The 15,541-nt window shown below is 38.3% G+C and overlaps 2 protein-coding genes across 2 annotated transcripts; one reads left to right on the forward strand and one right to left on the reverse strand.

Annotated features, from left to right (window-relative positions):
• Window positions 1-1,360: 1,360 nt before the first annotated feature.
• On the reverse strand, window positions 1,361-3,761 carry nup88 (nucleoporin 88). Its single transcript, XM_028464712.1, has one exon. The coding sequence runs from the start codon at window positions 3,712-3,714 to the stop codon at window positions 1,588-1,590; it is 2,127 nt and encodes a 708-aa protein (XP_028320513.1). The 5' UTR covers window positions 3,715-3,761; the 3' UTR covers window positions 1,361-1,587.
• A 2,350-nt stretch (window positions 3,762-6,111) lies between these two features.
• Window positions 6,112-12,685, forward strand: psmd8 (proteasome 26S subunit, non-ATPase 8). Its single transcript, XM_028464588.1, has 7 exons — window positions 6,112-6,267; window positions 7,440-7,512; window positions 7,590-7,692; window positions 7,784-7,949; window positions 11,271-11,371; window positions 11,460-11,571; window positions 12,304-12,685. The coding sequence occupies exons 1-7, from the start codon at window positions 6,163-6,165 to the stop codon at window positions 12,439-12,441; spliced, it is 798 nt and encodes a 265-aa protein (XP_028320389.1). The 5' UTR covers window positions 6,112-6,162; the 3' UTR covers window positions 12,442-12,685.
• Window positions 12,686-15,541: the final 2,856 nt, after the last annotated feature.

A 15,541-nucleotide genomic window follows, 5' to 3' on the forward strand; every position in this document is an offset into this window, starting at 1 on the left:
TAAAAGTGCCCAGTATGTTTTATTTAATGGAATCAAATTCCAATTTAAAATGCATTGAGAAGTGAGGTAGTTTAATAAGGTCTGATGTGGTTCACTGACACCTTATAACCAGGTTTTAAAAAAAGAAAAGAAAAAGATTAAAAACATTGATTTGGACATTTTTTTTTGGATCGAATAACATTCAAATGTATCAATAACCTAGCATCAGAACCCCTCAGTTCTTTTATCCAGAAACAAAACAGCAATAACAATAACTACCAACCCGACTCAAGACCATATCAGATTTTAAAATGTTCACCTGTAGCACTGGCTGAAAGAAAATCCAAATTGTACCCGTTCATAAATAGCTGTGTGTATGTCAATGTTTTATAATCTTTGTATTGTAGGTTGTTTTGACTGTAATTCACTGTAGTGTAAAAAGGGACAGGAGTTGTGAACTAGCATTAGCTACACACTGTATGTGCATCGCATCAGCTGCAAACCTTTGTATCTATATTAAGTTGCATTATCCCAGTCAAATAAATACATAAACATAAAGGACTCAGACGCCCACATCAAAATTAATACCAATATTTTCATGGATTAGGAAGCCTAACAAGGTCACCAAGAGATGAAAAACAAATTAGATGATAAATATTATTTTTTAGTGTATTTTACAGCTGATTTAAGACATAGGTTAAACTGACCTGTTATCATAAGAGATGCTACCACAAGAGTAAAGTTACATTTTATAAGGTTATTTATTACAGGTTCAGTAATTATTAGTTGAAATAAAACTTCAGTAATTGAGAATGTAATTATAATTTACTTTCTGTGGAAAAATAATCGTAATTTTAAATGGAAAAAATGACAATCATAAATAATTGTCATTTAACATGGATAATTGAAGACATAATTGGAATTGAAAAAATGTAATTGACCCCAACCCTGGTTATAACTTCATTTCTACACTATCTTGAGACCTTAACATGAGGCAAAGCTTTACAAAAACATGTTACAAACCAGTAAAAAATGCTTTTAAGGAAAATGTTTATATTTTCACAATTCTGAAAAAAACCATCTTATTTTTTAATAACGTCCAATAGAGTTTCAGCTCTTTGAGGTTTAGAAATATTAAAGTATGACACTGCTATTGCTGGTCATTGTTAACTATCACAAAATAGTTCTTTAACCTGCTGGTTTATTTATTTTTTACATGGACAGAAGCTAGATTTTAACCTTTAGAAATGTGTATGTACCAGTATAACTTTATTTCTACACCAAGTTTAATCACGCATCAGCAGATAAACACAATATTACAAAAATTTAAAAATAATATTCATCTTCAGCTTTACAAAAACAAGTTACAAACCAGTAAAAATGCTTTTAGGGAAAACTTTAATATTTAAATTCACAAGTCTGAACAAACCATTTTATCTTTTAAGAACATCACACAGAGTTTCAGCTCTTTAAGGTTTAGAAATATTTAAGTATGAAAATAACTAAAGAGCAATGTATAAAAATCTTCATGCCACTCAAACATTAAGCTTCTCATTAAACGTCCCACAATAATGAATCAGGAAACATTTGAACTTTTATCCTAAGTGCTCAGAACCTGAAATGGTTTTTAATGTCTTTCATTTGCTTCACCATGTCTCTGATCTGCTGTCCCTGCTCCCTGAGGACATCCTGGACCACCTTCTTCTGCTGCTCGTTCAGTGACACCGTGGACCGGGCTGCCGGCGCCTCCTTATCCACCTGCGTCTTCTGGTACTCCATCTTTGTGCTGACCTGTTGGATGGAAATGTCCAGGTACTGTAGTTGGTCGTTGATGCTTTGCAGCTCCTTCTTCATGTCGCGCTCGCTGTTGGACAGGACGGGCAGCTGGCCGCGCAAGCTGCCGAGAACTGCCTTCATGCGGCCCGTGATGCTCTCCTGACGGTACTTGGCGTCCTCGAACTTCTCGGCCAGCTTCTCCGCCATTTCCCTTAGGTTCCTCTTCTCCTCTCGGCACAGGGCCATCTCCTCCAGCTGCTTCTTCTTCTGGTCCGTGAGGAGCTTCGCCCTCCTCTGCAGCTCGTCGTGGGCCATGCCCTGCTTCTGGATGTACTGCTCCCTGAACACCTGTGTGGCCCGGCTCAGCAGCTGCAGGCAGTACGACGGCGGCAGTGACGATTCGTCGACTCCGGCCTTCATCACTGATGGATTAGTAGTGCTGCGTGTGAGGATGTTACGGATGTGCTGCTCAAACGAGTCGTTGGCCAACCCACGTAGTGGAGAGGTGCCCGATCCGGCTCCTGGGTGGGAGCAGAGGAGCGGAGGGGACGGGGGTCGGATGGAGCTCAGCAGAGGCAGCAGGATGCACTCGTAGCTGTTGGTGATGCAGATCATGGTCGGACCCAGGGAGAGGTCCGACACCACCAGGAACCCGCAAATGGGCGCGGACGTGTTGGTGGGGAGGGGTCTGGTGCAGAGGATGTGCTCCACGATGCAGCGCTTCTCCAGGGCCAGCTCCTGGAGCGTCTCCTTATCGTCCTGCTCCAGCTGCAGAAAGCTCTGCAGCTGATTGGCCCAGATCAGCCCCACGCTGTGGACCCCCGCCTCGTGGGTGCAGTGGTACCTCTGCTGACACAGCGGGTCCCTGTGCAGCCGGATCGGACAGGTGAAGTCCAACTCCTCATCCTCGCTAGAGGCCACCTTCAGGGTGAGCTCCAGCTCCACGCACTCGAAGACGTACAGAGCCGGCGCGGTCCCTGTCCCCCTGCTCCAGTGGTCCACGGCATCCTCGTCCTCCTCCGGCTCCAGGACCACGCAGTGGTACAGGGTCCCCGTCTTCGTGCCGATGACCAGGATGCTGGGGACGCAGGACAGGCACAGGATGGCGCAGGCATCGTAGCCGTAGTTGTCCTCTGCTGCTGGGTACATGGGGAGGGGACCCACTGGTTTACTGGCACTCAGGATGTGTCCCACGCCGGTGTAGCTCACGTAGGTCTCCCCGGTCTCGTAGAGGATGTACAGAGGATACAGGGGCTTGTTTCTGGAGCTCTGGGAGGATGACACCGGTCCAAAGTCAAACGCTACAGCGATTTCCCCGAGGGATGCAGCGTAGGACCGGATAGGTGCTCGAACTGAGCCGTCCTCCTCCGTCTGGGACACCGGCAGCACTTTGACAGGAGTCTGTGGCGATTTGAGCGCGTAAAAGCGAATGGTGTTGTCTGAGGTGAGCAGCACCAGGTGAGGCTCGTCGTTCATGCTGGGGAACCAGGCCGCGTGACGGACAATCAGCGACGGGGAGCTGGTGAAGAAACGCTCCGCCACCGGGACGGTTCTGCAGTTGATTTTCTCCCGACCGCCCTCGAACTCGGACTTTTTCCCCCACCGACGCGGCAGCTCTAGCACCGACACCCCGCGCGGCCCCACAAGGGCGACGTGGTTCTGGGTCGGACTCAGGAGGACCTGGGACACGGAGAACAGAGGCGGGTTGATGCAAAGCAGCGTCTGAAACGTTCCACCAGGAGCCTCCATCCGGCGCAGGTTATCGGTGTAAAACACGCGGTCCTCGTCGTTCCAGATGAAGAAATCCCCTCCAAGACAAAAAGCCAGGTTCTTCGACACCCGGTCAGTCGGGCTCGGCGCTGACTTCAGCGTTTCTCTGATAATTTTGAACATTTCATGGTTTTGAAACGCGTCCGTCCACCGATCCGTGTTTAGCTCCGCCATCTTGATTTTGTGCATTGGTACCGTCAGTAACTTTCAACGCATGCGCGTAGACTTCCTTCAAATTACTGGTACGTTCAAATCCGGCTCGGATATCCAAGCTTTACACATATCGTTCTTTTTTCCATCCATCCATCCATCCATTTTCTTACCCGCTTATTCCCGTTTAACAGGGTCGCGGGGGTCTGCCGGTGCCAATCTCCGGCTCTCATAGGGCGCTTGGCGGGGGTACACCCTGGAAAGGGCGCGTTCTTTTTTCCTAAAAACAAAAGCTTTTTCTAACCAAAATCAGGCCAGTGTACATTTAAAATACGAATACGATGCATCTTAAAAATATAACTGCAAACATATGGAATATATTTGTCATCACAAAGTTAAAAAGAAAAAGAAAAAAAAACGTTATTTAGAGGCTTATTACCAAAGAATATTATTTTTACTGGATAAATACTGTTAAATACTTTCACAGTTTTCTTTTTTTTCGTCTCTTGTTTACGTATTTTAATTGAAAGAAATTGATTAATATATATATATAAAAAAAACTGATAACGAACATAAAATACTTAATACACAGACATAAAGGATGGAGGCCTCAAAGTTATTGATTTTGATTGTCTTAATGGTACCTCAAAAATAAACTGAATAAAAGCCTGGATCCAACATAGCAACTCCTTCTGGTCCTGTATTCTAAAACGTTTATTTAGGAGGGCTGAAATGTATTCTTGTCAAAGACTTTGACATTAATAAACTTTCTATTATTTTATCAGAGTCCCATAAACAAATATTGTTGTATTAGAAAATGATATATGGTTTTGGAGAGGTATCTTTTCCGTGGTTGACGTCACTTGATAGATGACAGTGGTCATTTATTAATAAATTCTGCACCAAACACATCTTTAACCCGATGAAAGCAGAATTTCATGAACTACAAAAAACATTTCCTCAAGAATTTGTCTTCCTGACAAAAAAACATAATGGCACATCAGACTATTCAACCGCAAGTGGCTCCACTTTCAATTCAAGGTATTTTATTCTGGGATAAAATAAAGATGTATACATTCCTTTATAGGAAAATCTTTCACTGAAAATTAATTCCCGGGTAAACAAAACAAAAAGGTGCTCACTTTAACCAATAAAACCAAAGAAATACATTTCAAAATTATGAATGACATCTATCACTCAAAAGAACTACTATGCTTCAATATTGATGATAACGTTGTTCATTTTGCAAAAATGACATAGAAACTGCGGACCATTTATTTTTTCTCATGTAATGTGACTCATACGTTCTGGGTGGAGATCCATAAATGGATTGCAAAGAGAACGTTACCGCTTCCGTCTTATATCTCCATAGATGATGTTACATTTGGAATAATCTTGAACAACACAAATGATGAACTATGCCTAATCTTTACACACAAAAACACGTTTTTAAAGTTGTCCCCAAATTTTGTTTCCTTTTTTAATTAATTTAAACTGTATCTCAAATCCTTAAAATTATAGTTAAATCTTAAATAACACAAATAGTGTATGATATTTTGAAAAACTTTCCCAATGAATTAGAAAACCGACTCATTACACCATTGTATATTTCGTTCATTACTTATCTTCTTTATTATTATTAATAAAGATTAAGTTCACATTATTGTCACATTATTTAATTTCAAAAAGAAAATGTCAATATACTTTAGAGGGTTATGTGAAGCAGTAGATTTATGTTTGTGTTTTTTGGCATTAGTTAAATGTTGTATATAAAAGAAGGTATGTGTATATATGTATTTATATATTTTGCATTATTTGAAAAAAGGCTGCTCAAATGTAATTGTTGAATGCTTGCATTTCTCTTGTATGTTTTGTATTTAACTTGCTTATATATTTTTTACAGTAAGTTGGGTATATAAGGTTTTTGCTTATATACCCCTATTTGCTTCCTTCAGTCTTGTTATATATATTTTTAAATTGTGATTTATGTTTGAATATTTTTGTTAGACAGAAGAAAAAAAAAGAAAAAAGTTCAGACCTCATTTATTGCACTTTGAGGACACTATCATTTTTTAAATGACGTGCTAAGTATTAACATGACAACTGCTTTTTCTTGACAATTCTGTACAAAAGGTGAGTTGTTAATGTTGTAATATTTGTATTTGTTCTCTACATTTGTACATGTGTAAGAAAAGTTTAATAAGGTTGAGAAAGAAAAAAAAATGCTTGACCACACTTCTACATATCATACTTTTTTTTTTTTTTTTACTACTACTACAAATTTCTGGTTCAAATTATTGTGACTCCATTCTTTTCTTTTTTTAAATATAATAATAAAATATTAATAATTCGAAAGCGTCTTCACAGTTGTTTTTTACGACAGAGGAGCAACACGCCATTGATGCGTCGTGTCTGCCGGAAATTAGAAAACGAAGAAGAAGAAAGACGTAAACCGATGCTAAGTGTCGCACATTTTGCAGACTCACCATGTCGCTAAAAGAAACAGCCGGACTGTACGAGACTCTGAAGACAGAGTGGAACAAGAAAAACCCAAACTTGAGCAAATGTGGGGACCTTCTCAGCAAACTGAAGGTTAGACCGCACATAAAATTCTATATTTTATCATATCTAAGACGAATATAAGCCTAAACATGCTTAAAGCAGCAGCGGCGTTAGCCACCGGTGCTAACTCTGCTGTTAGCCAGGCTAACGGTGTTTGTGTTGACGTTGAGTAAAAACCTAAATCTCAGATTGATTTATTAGCTTTATGTTCATAATATTATCACCATTTTACACTAAAACTATATTTTTGTTGTTCAGGTTTAATTGTATTATATTAGACAGCTTTTTATTTTTTCTTAACTGACTATTAGTTGTTTTAACACGCTTAAATGAATAGGTTATTATCTATTTCAACCAACTTCTTAAAGTAAAACTACTTTAATGTGATTTTTATTATAGTTATATTTTTTGTAATGAAGGCGAGTATGCTGTGTTGTATTACTTGTAATATTTTTTTATGTTTTATATTATTTAGTGCACGGTGACGCTACATTGTTGACAGTTGAGCTAAATTAATTCAACGAAGTAATTTTTTGATTGGTTTTTTTTTTTATTGCAAACAAAGCCTGTATTTACCCTTACATTCTCTTCTGTAGATTGTTTAAATGTATTTAAAATGTATAAAATTATTTGAAAAACAAGAACAAAATTAAAAAAGTTGTAGATAAAATATAAATAATATAATTAAATATTAGAAACGGAGAATATAGTGTATTTAGGTTTCTGAGAGTGAAGCTAAGCAATACAAAGAATAGATTAGTCTGACCCAGTATAATGTGGTACGTGATGGGATTCAGGGAAATTTACATTTAGGGTTTTAAGCAATTTATTATTTTCTGTATTTCATTTGGGCTTTTTGTGAGGAGAGTTTCGATTATTTTCAGTGATTTATTTATTTTTTTAGATATAGAAATAGCTTATTTAAAAATTAAAAAAAAAGAAGTACACAGAATGTTGTCTTTTTTTAACAATTAAATTAGTAAAGATTTCTTAGTTTCTTACATGTTTACTTTGGCTTTTGTTAAGAGATAATGAGAGATAAACATCATCACATTCCACATAGGGTTAAATGATTGTCAATAGGGCTGAAGTAGAAAATCATATGAAAAATCATAGCATCTTCATCATATGCAGTTAATTAAATTTCCTTTTCTCAGCACATGATTTTTGTCACGTCTCCTAAAAAAAATTTTATTTTCCAGGTTTCGTTACTGGAGCTGAACTTTTTACCAACCAGTGGCTCAGCGCTCACCAAACAGCAGCTCATTTTAGCCCGTGAGTAAAGAGTCATCAGCACTGCTTTGGATTCTGTGGAACTTTCGTTTCCATCAGAGTTTCTGTCCCTGTTTTAGGAGATGTCCTGGAAATCGGAGCGCTGTGGAGCATCCTCAAGAAGGACATCCCATCCTTTGAGCGATATATGGCCCAGCTGAAATGCTACTACTTCGACTACAAGTAATTTCCACTCAGTTATGCACACTTTTTTATGTTCATTCCAGCTTGGAAACTAAAAATCAGATTATTTTTTTCTGTGTGTCTATCTCAGGGATGAGCTGCCTGAAGCAGCCTACATGCACCAGTTACTGGGGCTCAACCTGCTGTTCCTGCTCTCACAGAACAGAGTGTCTGAGTTTCACACAGAGCTGGAGAGACTGAGCGCACGAGACATCCAGACCAACGTGTACATCAGACACCCCGTGTCCTTGGAGCAGGTGCAGAGATTTGTTATTGACCTGAGTGCAGGATTGGAGCCTAACGCTGCTCGATACAACTGTGCGCTAGTTTTTAACCAACAACAATCATTTTCTATGAATAATTCCTAATTTGTTGTAATAATAAGAATAAAATCCTAAATCTTTAATATAGAATAGATATGGGTAACTGGCGGCTCTTGTCCTTATTTACACGGCCCCCAATGTAAATGCACAAATTGACTCCTAAAACGCAAAAAATATACAAAAGAAAAACAAAAATGACAACAAAAACACACTCCAAAACACACAATTATTCCTCAAGTACAATATAACACACAAAACGACACTAACAACAACATACGAAAGGACAAAAAACATACTCAATTAGAGAAAAATATATTAATTGATAACAAAAATACACAAAATGAGAGTAAAATATATCAAATGACTTTAAAAGTAAATTGGTCTGACCCTCGGATCAGGCGATCACAAGTGGTTTTCTTTTTTATCTGTAATTAAATTGCCCCTTTCTAAATTAGAATATACTTTGATAAAGTGCAGTAAACTTTGGTTAGCTGCTTTATGAAATTATGTATATTCTTTAACCAGAAGCAGTAACACTATATTTTACGTTTGATCAGAGTGGTTTCTAACTGCCTTAAAGGTTGCAGTAAGAAAAATAATAATTCAATGTCAACAGTAACAATCATACTGTAGTATTAAAATGCCTATTTTAGTTGTCAGTCGACATAAAAAAAAAATGTCACTTAAAGGAAACTGCGATCAACTAACTAGTTGGTATCATGTTGACGTGCCCAGGACAGATGTGTATTCCAGAAAGGAGGTTCAACAAACTGAGTTTATCCATAAACTCTGGGTCAACATACCCCGCGATGGGAAACTCTGGGTATCTAATTCTATTACAGCTGGTATGAAGTGGGTCTATCAACCCTGAGTATGTAAACCTTGGGTTACTTACGTGCACGAGCGCGATATAAAGCCATCATCAATTGAGCAGAGAAAACACGAGCTACCATGGCAGCCACCCAGAAGAGAGAAATTTATTCACCCCAATGGGTGAAATAAGCAAGTGTTTATAGAGGAATATAAGCCTTTAAAAAGGTGTTCACACGCCAGTTCAGCGACTATAGTCGCCTAAATTGCCCGTGATGAGTTGCGCTTTTTGGCCGTTCATCACCTTAATGCTCCAGTGACGTGGCGACCAGGGAATAAAATAAATAATATGAATAGTGTCTGAGGAGCCGGCGGCAGCCGCACTGAGAGGGCTGATCACTTCTTCTACAGTTGTACGTTTACAGCACTTTTCATGGACTCCTCCACTTGTACTTAAGGTTTAAATGATCAGTTGAGAGTTATTGAGAGTTCGCTCAATCTTAAAGATGTGACAAAAAAGATGACTCAGTTCAGATTCGAACCCTCGACCCCATGCATGCTTCCTTACCTGCTGCACCACCGTAACTTCCAAACTATGTAATCAACTGTACAGTTCATAAGTATACATCCAGCCGTAATACCGTAATAAATAATGTAAATGTCGAGCTTTAAATGTGTATCCATTTAAATTGATATATCCCCCTTTACATTTGCCAGACGTTTGTATCCAGGGAACTTTACTACAGACGTCAGACGTTTTAATGCAGATCAACTACACAGTGTCTTTCCCTAAATGCTCTGCAGCCCCGATTTTATGAAGAAAACTATTTGCAAAAAAATGTAAAGCAACACATAACATTTGTAACAATGTGAGCCACGTCTATGGTGTGTGATGTTACTAATGTGTGTCAGAGAAGAGTGTCAAGGTAAATTAAAGTGTTCCTCTAGAAGCCGTGTTCAGGTGGGTGGAGCCAGGTAGATACCCAGGGTTTCTTAGACAAAACCTGCCAGTGAGCAGTTTCAGTTCATGGGGAATGTTAACATGGTGACATACTCAGAGAAGAACATACCTCACTTTCAGGAAAGGGATACTCAGAGATTCCCTCATTTGAGCCTGATCATACTCAGAGTTTGAACATAACCTGCTTTATGGAATACCTCTCAGGTCAACTTCTAATAAAACAGTCATCATCACTACACTGTTGATACTCTGTAGAAATTTACTGTAATAACATGTGAGCACCTAAACACACCAGAGTTGTTGAAGATGATCCCAAAGCGAAGGAAAACACAACTTAAGTGAATGACTATTAATGAAACAGTGAGTGTTTTAAACCTCAGTGTAAACATGAGTTGCATGTACACGAGTCTGCCTGTTCTCAGCTCACTTGAGAGATAAGGTATAAGAAGCTCTGCGCCCACAGAAAATGGAAAGTCACCGTTAGTAAATGATGATTAATGAAACGGCAAGTGTTTTTAACTTCACCGTGTACACGAGTGGACGACTAATATGTCAGCCCAGTGGAAATGTAGATGATGCTGATGCTTCCATAGTTCATGCATAATGTTTTTGAACAGTTTACTTAAAGGTCCCATGTCATGCTATTTTTCACCCACCTCCATTTGTTCTAAGAACCCCAAAAACATAATATTTGAGGTTTATTTTCCCAAAATCGCCTGTTTTCCAGAGTTTTAGCTTCTGAAAAGTCACTTTCTGAGCAACTCTACACAAACAGGCTGATTTGCGTCCTACTTATGCATATTCATGAGTGGGCGTGTCTATAGACGGGACACAGACCAGACTTCCTCCTCCCTGCACGGTGACGTAGGGCCAGAAGACAGCCCGCCCTCCTCCCACCCACTCTGTAGCCGAGCTCATGCTGCTTTATAAACCACAAGACAGAGCGTGGGGGTGGGGCGTTCACCAATACATACATAGACTGTAGAAAATACATACATAGCGCTGTGCGAAGGACGCTGAAATGCTCACCTTTGTGGGCGTGTCTGTTTACATGTCAATCACGCTAGAGAGCTTCCTGGAGGTGCGGCTTCTCCAGCTCAGTGCCGCATCAAATTTGTCATCAAAGTGGGAATGCGTCATCAAATTGGAGCGAGGTGTTTGGGCTCACCCTGTAGTAAAACAGGAACAAATCACCCTCTGACGATTGAGGAAATTAATCCTTAGTTAGATTGATTTTCTGTGTTTAAAGCACAGAAAAGTTGATTTAGCTTAACATGGGCCCTTTAATGAGTTTCAAACTATCCCAGGATTTTAGAAACAGGCTCAATGTGTCTACATCAGTCGGCTAAATAACTGTGCTTTTTATTTTAAAATGTGAAAAACATCCCACTTTGTAATTTTTATCAGTCGACTAAATTAGTCCTACATATGTGTCTATCTTTGTATAAACCTTATTGATGTGTTATTTTCTTCTGTGTCTGCAGTATTTGATGGAGGGAAGCTACAACAAAGTGTTTCTGGCCAAAGGCAACATCCCTGCAGAGAGTTACACATTTTTTATCGATATTCTGCTCGACACCATACGGTAAGAACATCAAAATTCTGCAAACTGTTCTTCAAGAGTTGTACACGTTAAGTAAAGATGACGACGGTGGATCTTGTTGTATTTGCAGTGATGAGATTGCCGGTTGCATAGAGAAAGCCTACGAGCAGATCCAGTTCAGTGAAGCAACACGAGTGCTTTTCTTCAGCTCCCCAAAAAAGATGACGGAGTACGCCAAAAAGGTATGTATTCTTTAATTCATGTTCCTTAACCATTCAAACAATATAAAAATATTGTTCTTAACGTTCAAAAAAGACAGAGTTTTTGTGACTGAACTCAAATGACAGAAAAACACATGAAAGGTCAACAAAAACACACAACTATACTTAGAAAACATACAAGAACTATGGGGAAAATACACAAGAAGACTCATAACACACAAAACAACGAAAATACACAAAATCAGAGGAAAATATTGTAAATTAAACAAAATCACTAAAAAACAACCTAATAAAATAAAACACAAAATTGTAGAAAAATACACAAAATCACTGAAAAACAACCCAACAAATCATAAAATGAAAGAAAGAAAGAAATATACAATTACAAAAAATGACGCAAAATCTCTAAAAAAAATTAAAAAAAAACCTAACAAAATAAAATATTTAACAAAAATACCCAGCAAAATAAGAGATTAAAGAAAACACAAAAATACACAATTACAAAAAATTACACAATCACTAAAAAAACAACCAAACAAAATAAAAAATAAAACAAAAAATATACACAAAATGATAGAAATATACAAAATCACTAAAAAACAACCCACACAATAAAAGATGAAATGGAAAATGAAAGAAAAATGTACAAAACAGGTGATAAACGTTTACCATCTTTCTATGAATGTTTTTGGTTACATATATACCTCACACACACACACACACATACAGATTTGTGACTGTCGTTCCTTCCAGCGAGGTTGGACTCAGAGCGCAGACGGTTACTACTCGTTCAGCAGCCAGCAGCAGCGTACTGAGGAGGTCACCATCCCATCCTCTGAGCTCGCCCAGCAGGTCATCGAATACGCCCGACAGCTGGAGATGATTGTGTAACGCGCCCACGCCGAGGCACTCAGACCAACACACACACACTCAGAAGACACGGCTCTGTTTGTGTGTTCCTCTGTCCCTTTGTCTGTCTAGTTATTCTCCCACCGACGCTTTTTATTGGTCGTTCACAGACAGGGACGGAAACTTCCTTTGGACTCATCATCAGCTCCCGTTTCTGAATTTCTGAGGAGCTCCACTTTATTTTCTTCTTTGTTTTCAATTTGATTCCGAAATTGTCTTTTCTGTCTGCAATAAATATTTGAAAATTAAGTTATTTCAACATGTTATCTTCTTTTTAATGATCACTCAGTCAATTCAACGATTTAAACTGTGTGGAAAACCCGTTTGAGTTTAAAAGGTCTCTAATCACCCAGTTTGAGCTCAATTATTTTAGACAAGAAAAAATCAATTTCTCAGAGGTAAAAAGAGCAATCTCCAAAAGTTTATTCCTGAATTTGGACTTTGTAATGTAAATAATTTTTGTGTAATTCACAGATACCAATATCTCCGGGATTTGACTTTAGAATTCCTTAAAATTGCAGTAAAGGTTTTGTGGTTATTTGCAAGACAATGTCATGTTTTCGATTTAAAAAAAAAAAAAAAAAAAAAAAAAAAGAGTTCTTGCAAAAATGTTACTATTAAAAGAAATGTCAATCAAGGAATTTGAAAAACCTGGGATGCCTGTAATCAAATTTTTATTATTATTTTAATTATTCATATTTTTTTGTTGTGATTTATACTTCATGGGGGCTAAATTGGATGATCCAATCACACTACTAGTAATTGAAATTGAAATCAATTCAGTGCAACATCAATCTAAATGTATTTGCAATGGCTCAGACAATGAGTGCTGTAGAAGCATTACCATGAAATAAGAATAAAAAGTAATGCAAAGGATGCATCAAAGAAATGCAAAAATAAATAAAATGACCAATAAAAAAACATCCTCTAACCTAAATCAGGAAGCTATTATTAATTAATGATAATATAAACGACAAGTATTGGTCAGCATTTGGTGAATTTATCAATATTAATATTTTGCACAACATATCTGCCCATTTTGGGCCCCTTACTATCACCTGAACCACAGTTTAGACACCGCAACCCTGTTCACGAGACGCAGTCCTCGGAGGTGATGGAAGTAGGTCGACTGTTTACTTTTGAAGAATGCCCGAAGGCGCGTTCACGCCTCACGCGACTGAAGTGACTGAAGCGATTAGATTATATTCAAATCAATGTAAATAACGCAACCTCAAGCTATCCCGCCTCACGCGACGTGACTTGCGTGATTTGAGCGACTAGGTCAATCGTGACCTTTGTCGCTCAAAGTTGAAAAATTTGAACTTTTTAAGCGACTTCAAGCGACAACTCTCCCGTCCTTCACCGACTGTAGAGCCGCGGCAGCAGCCCCTTCCTGCTCCGTCACTCTACAGTGCAGACAGCTGCAGCTGAGGGCTGTACTACACTTCCTCATTTTATCGGGTCAAAATTAAAGCGGTGAACTTCTTGATTAAGCCTACATCCTGAGTGAACTCATCCTTTAGTAACTCCATAAGGTGATCATTTAAACCATTGTCTATGTAAGTGCTGTAAACATACAACCGGAGAAGAAGGAAAAGAAGTGATCAGACCTCTCTCTCTCTCTCCTCTGTCACTGCTTCTACACACACAAACACACACACTGTTCCCTGGTCATTATGTAAGTGGAGCAATAAAGTGCTGGAGTGACCAAAAAGCATCACTTAGTGAAAAATAGTAGCAAAAGCCTTAGCTTCATGAGTAAATCAGAGCCTGTGGTCACGTGACTGCTGTAAAGTGAAACGTTCTCCAGGCATTCTCCAGGTCACATGACCTGGCCAACGACTATCCGTCTCCTCCAAACTTAGATAGGCGGTATTTCAAGAGGGAAGTCCCGCTCGAAGCGTTGACACTGTCAATATTGGCCAGAGGAATCATTTAAAATAACTCATATGCGTCAACTCTTTCGGTCACAAAGTCTGCGATGTGGCTTTAATAAAATGAAACCCAAATAATACAATAAAATTATATACAGCACTAGTTAATCCATTTCATATACTTGCAAGATCTTTTCACTTTTGAGGATTGCTCTTTAAAGTGTAACGACTGACATAAATGACACTAAAGTAGGTTTTTAATTTGAAAAACTGTTGATAATGAAATTAAATGAATTTGGAATAAAAAAATAAACGAAAAAAACTGTCTAAATGTTGGCGTTAAGGTACGTTCACACCGAACGCGACCGCAGTAGCTTCCATCGCCCTTGATGTGTCGTTTGCACATAGTGGTGCTTTTTGGTCACTCCATCACATCATCGCTACGGTGATGCGATCACCAGGGAACAGTGTGTGTTCACGTGGCTTTAGGGGAGATAACTTAAGATCGCTCAATTTACATTGATTTTAATGTAATCAGTTGCGTTCGGTGTGAACGCACCTTTAGTTTGTGTTTCCGTGGCCTAATAATAATTTACTCAGTTACACGGTTGGAATGTAATCAATTACTTGGTAACACAAGTTTTATACATAAGGCTGACATTATACTGTCATTATCTGTCATTAGCATGAATAAAGTGTCATAAATTGTTGCAAAACTATGACACCTTTTAAGCTATGTTGGCATTTTTTTGGGCCCGGCCCTAATATACAGTATACAGTACTAGTAAATACATTTTATACACTTGCAAGAGCTTATAACTTTTGAGGATTACTCTTTAAAGTGTAACAACTGACATAAATGACACTAAAGTCAGTTTTATTATTTTCAAAACTATTGAAAATGAAATTAAATGAAGTTGAAATGTTGGTGTTTGTTTGCGTTTCTCTGGCCTGGTGGTGACTGGCACAGGTAAAAGTAATGGATTACGATTACTCACGTTACTGTAATTGAGTGGCTTTTATGCAGATGTTTTAGTGGAAAATAAATTAAGATTTGGTCTCTTTAAAAAAACAACAGCAGTGTTTGAATCTATGGAGGTAGATTTGTGTCTATTATTCAATCAAAAAAACTTTTCAATCAAAGAAAAAAAAAGTGTTCAAATGGAAATATTTGTGTCTCAAATATATTCTTGCATTTTTTGATTTTT

This window comes from Gouania willdenowi, chromosome 13 (genome assembly GCF_900634775.1).
Source record: "Gouania willdenowi chromosome 13, fGouWil2.1, whole genome shotgun sequence".
NCBI lineage: Eukaryota > Metazoa > Chordata > Actinopteri > Blenniiformes > Gobiesocidae > Gouania > Gouania willdenowi.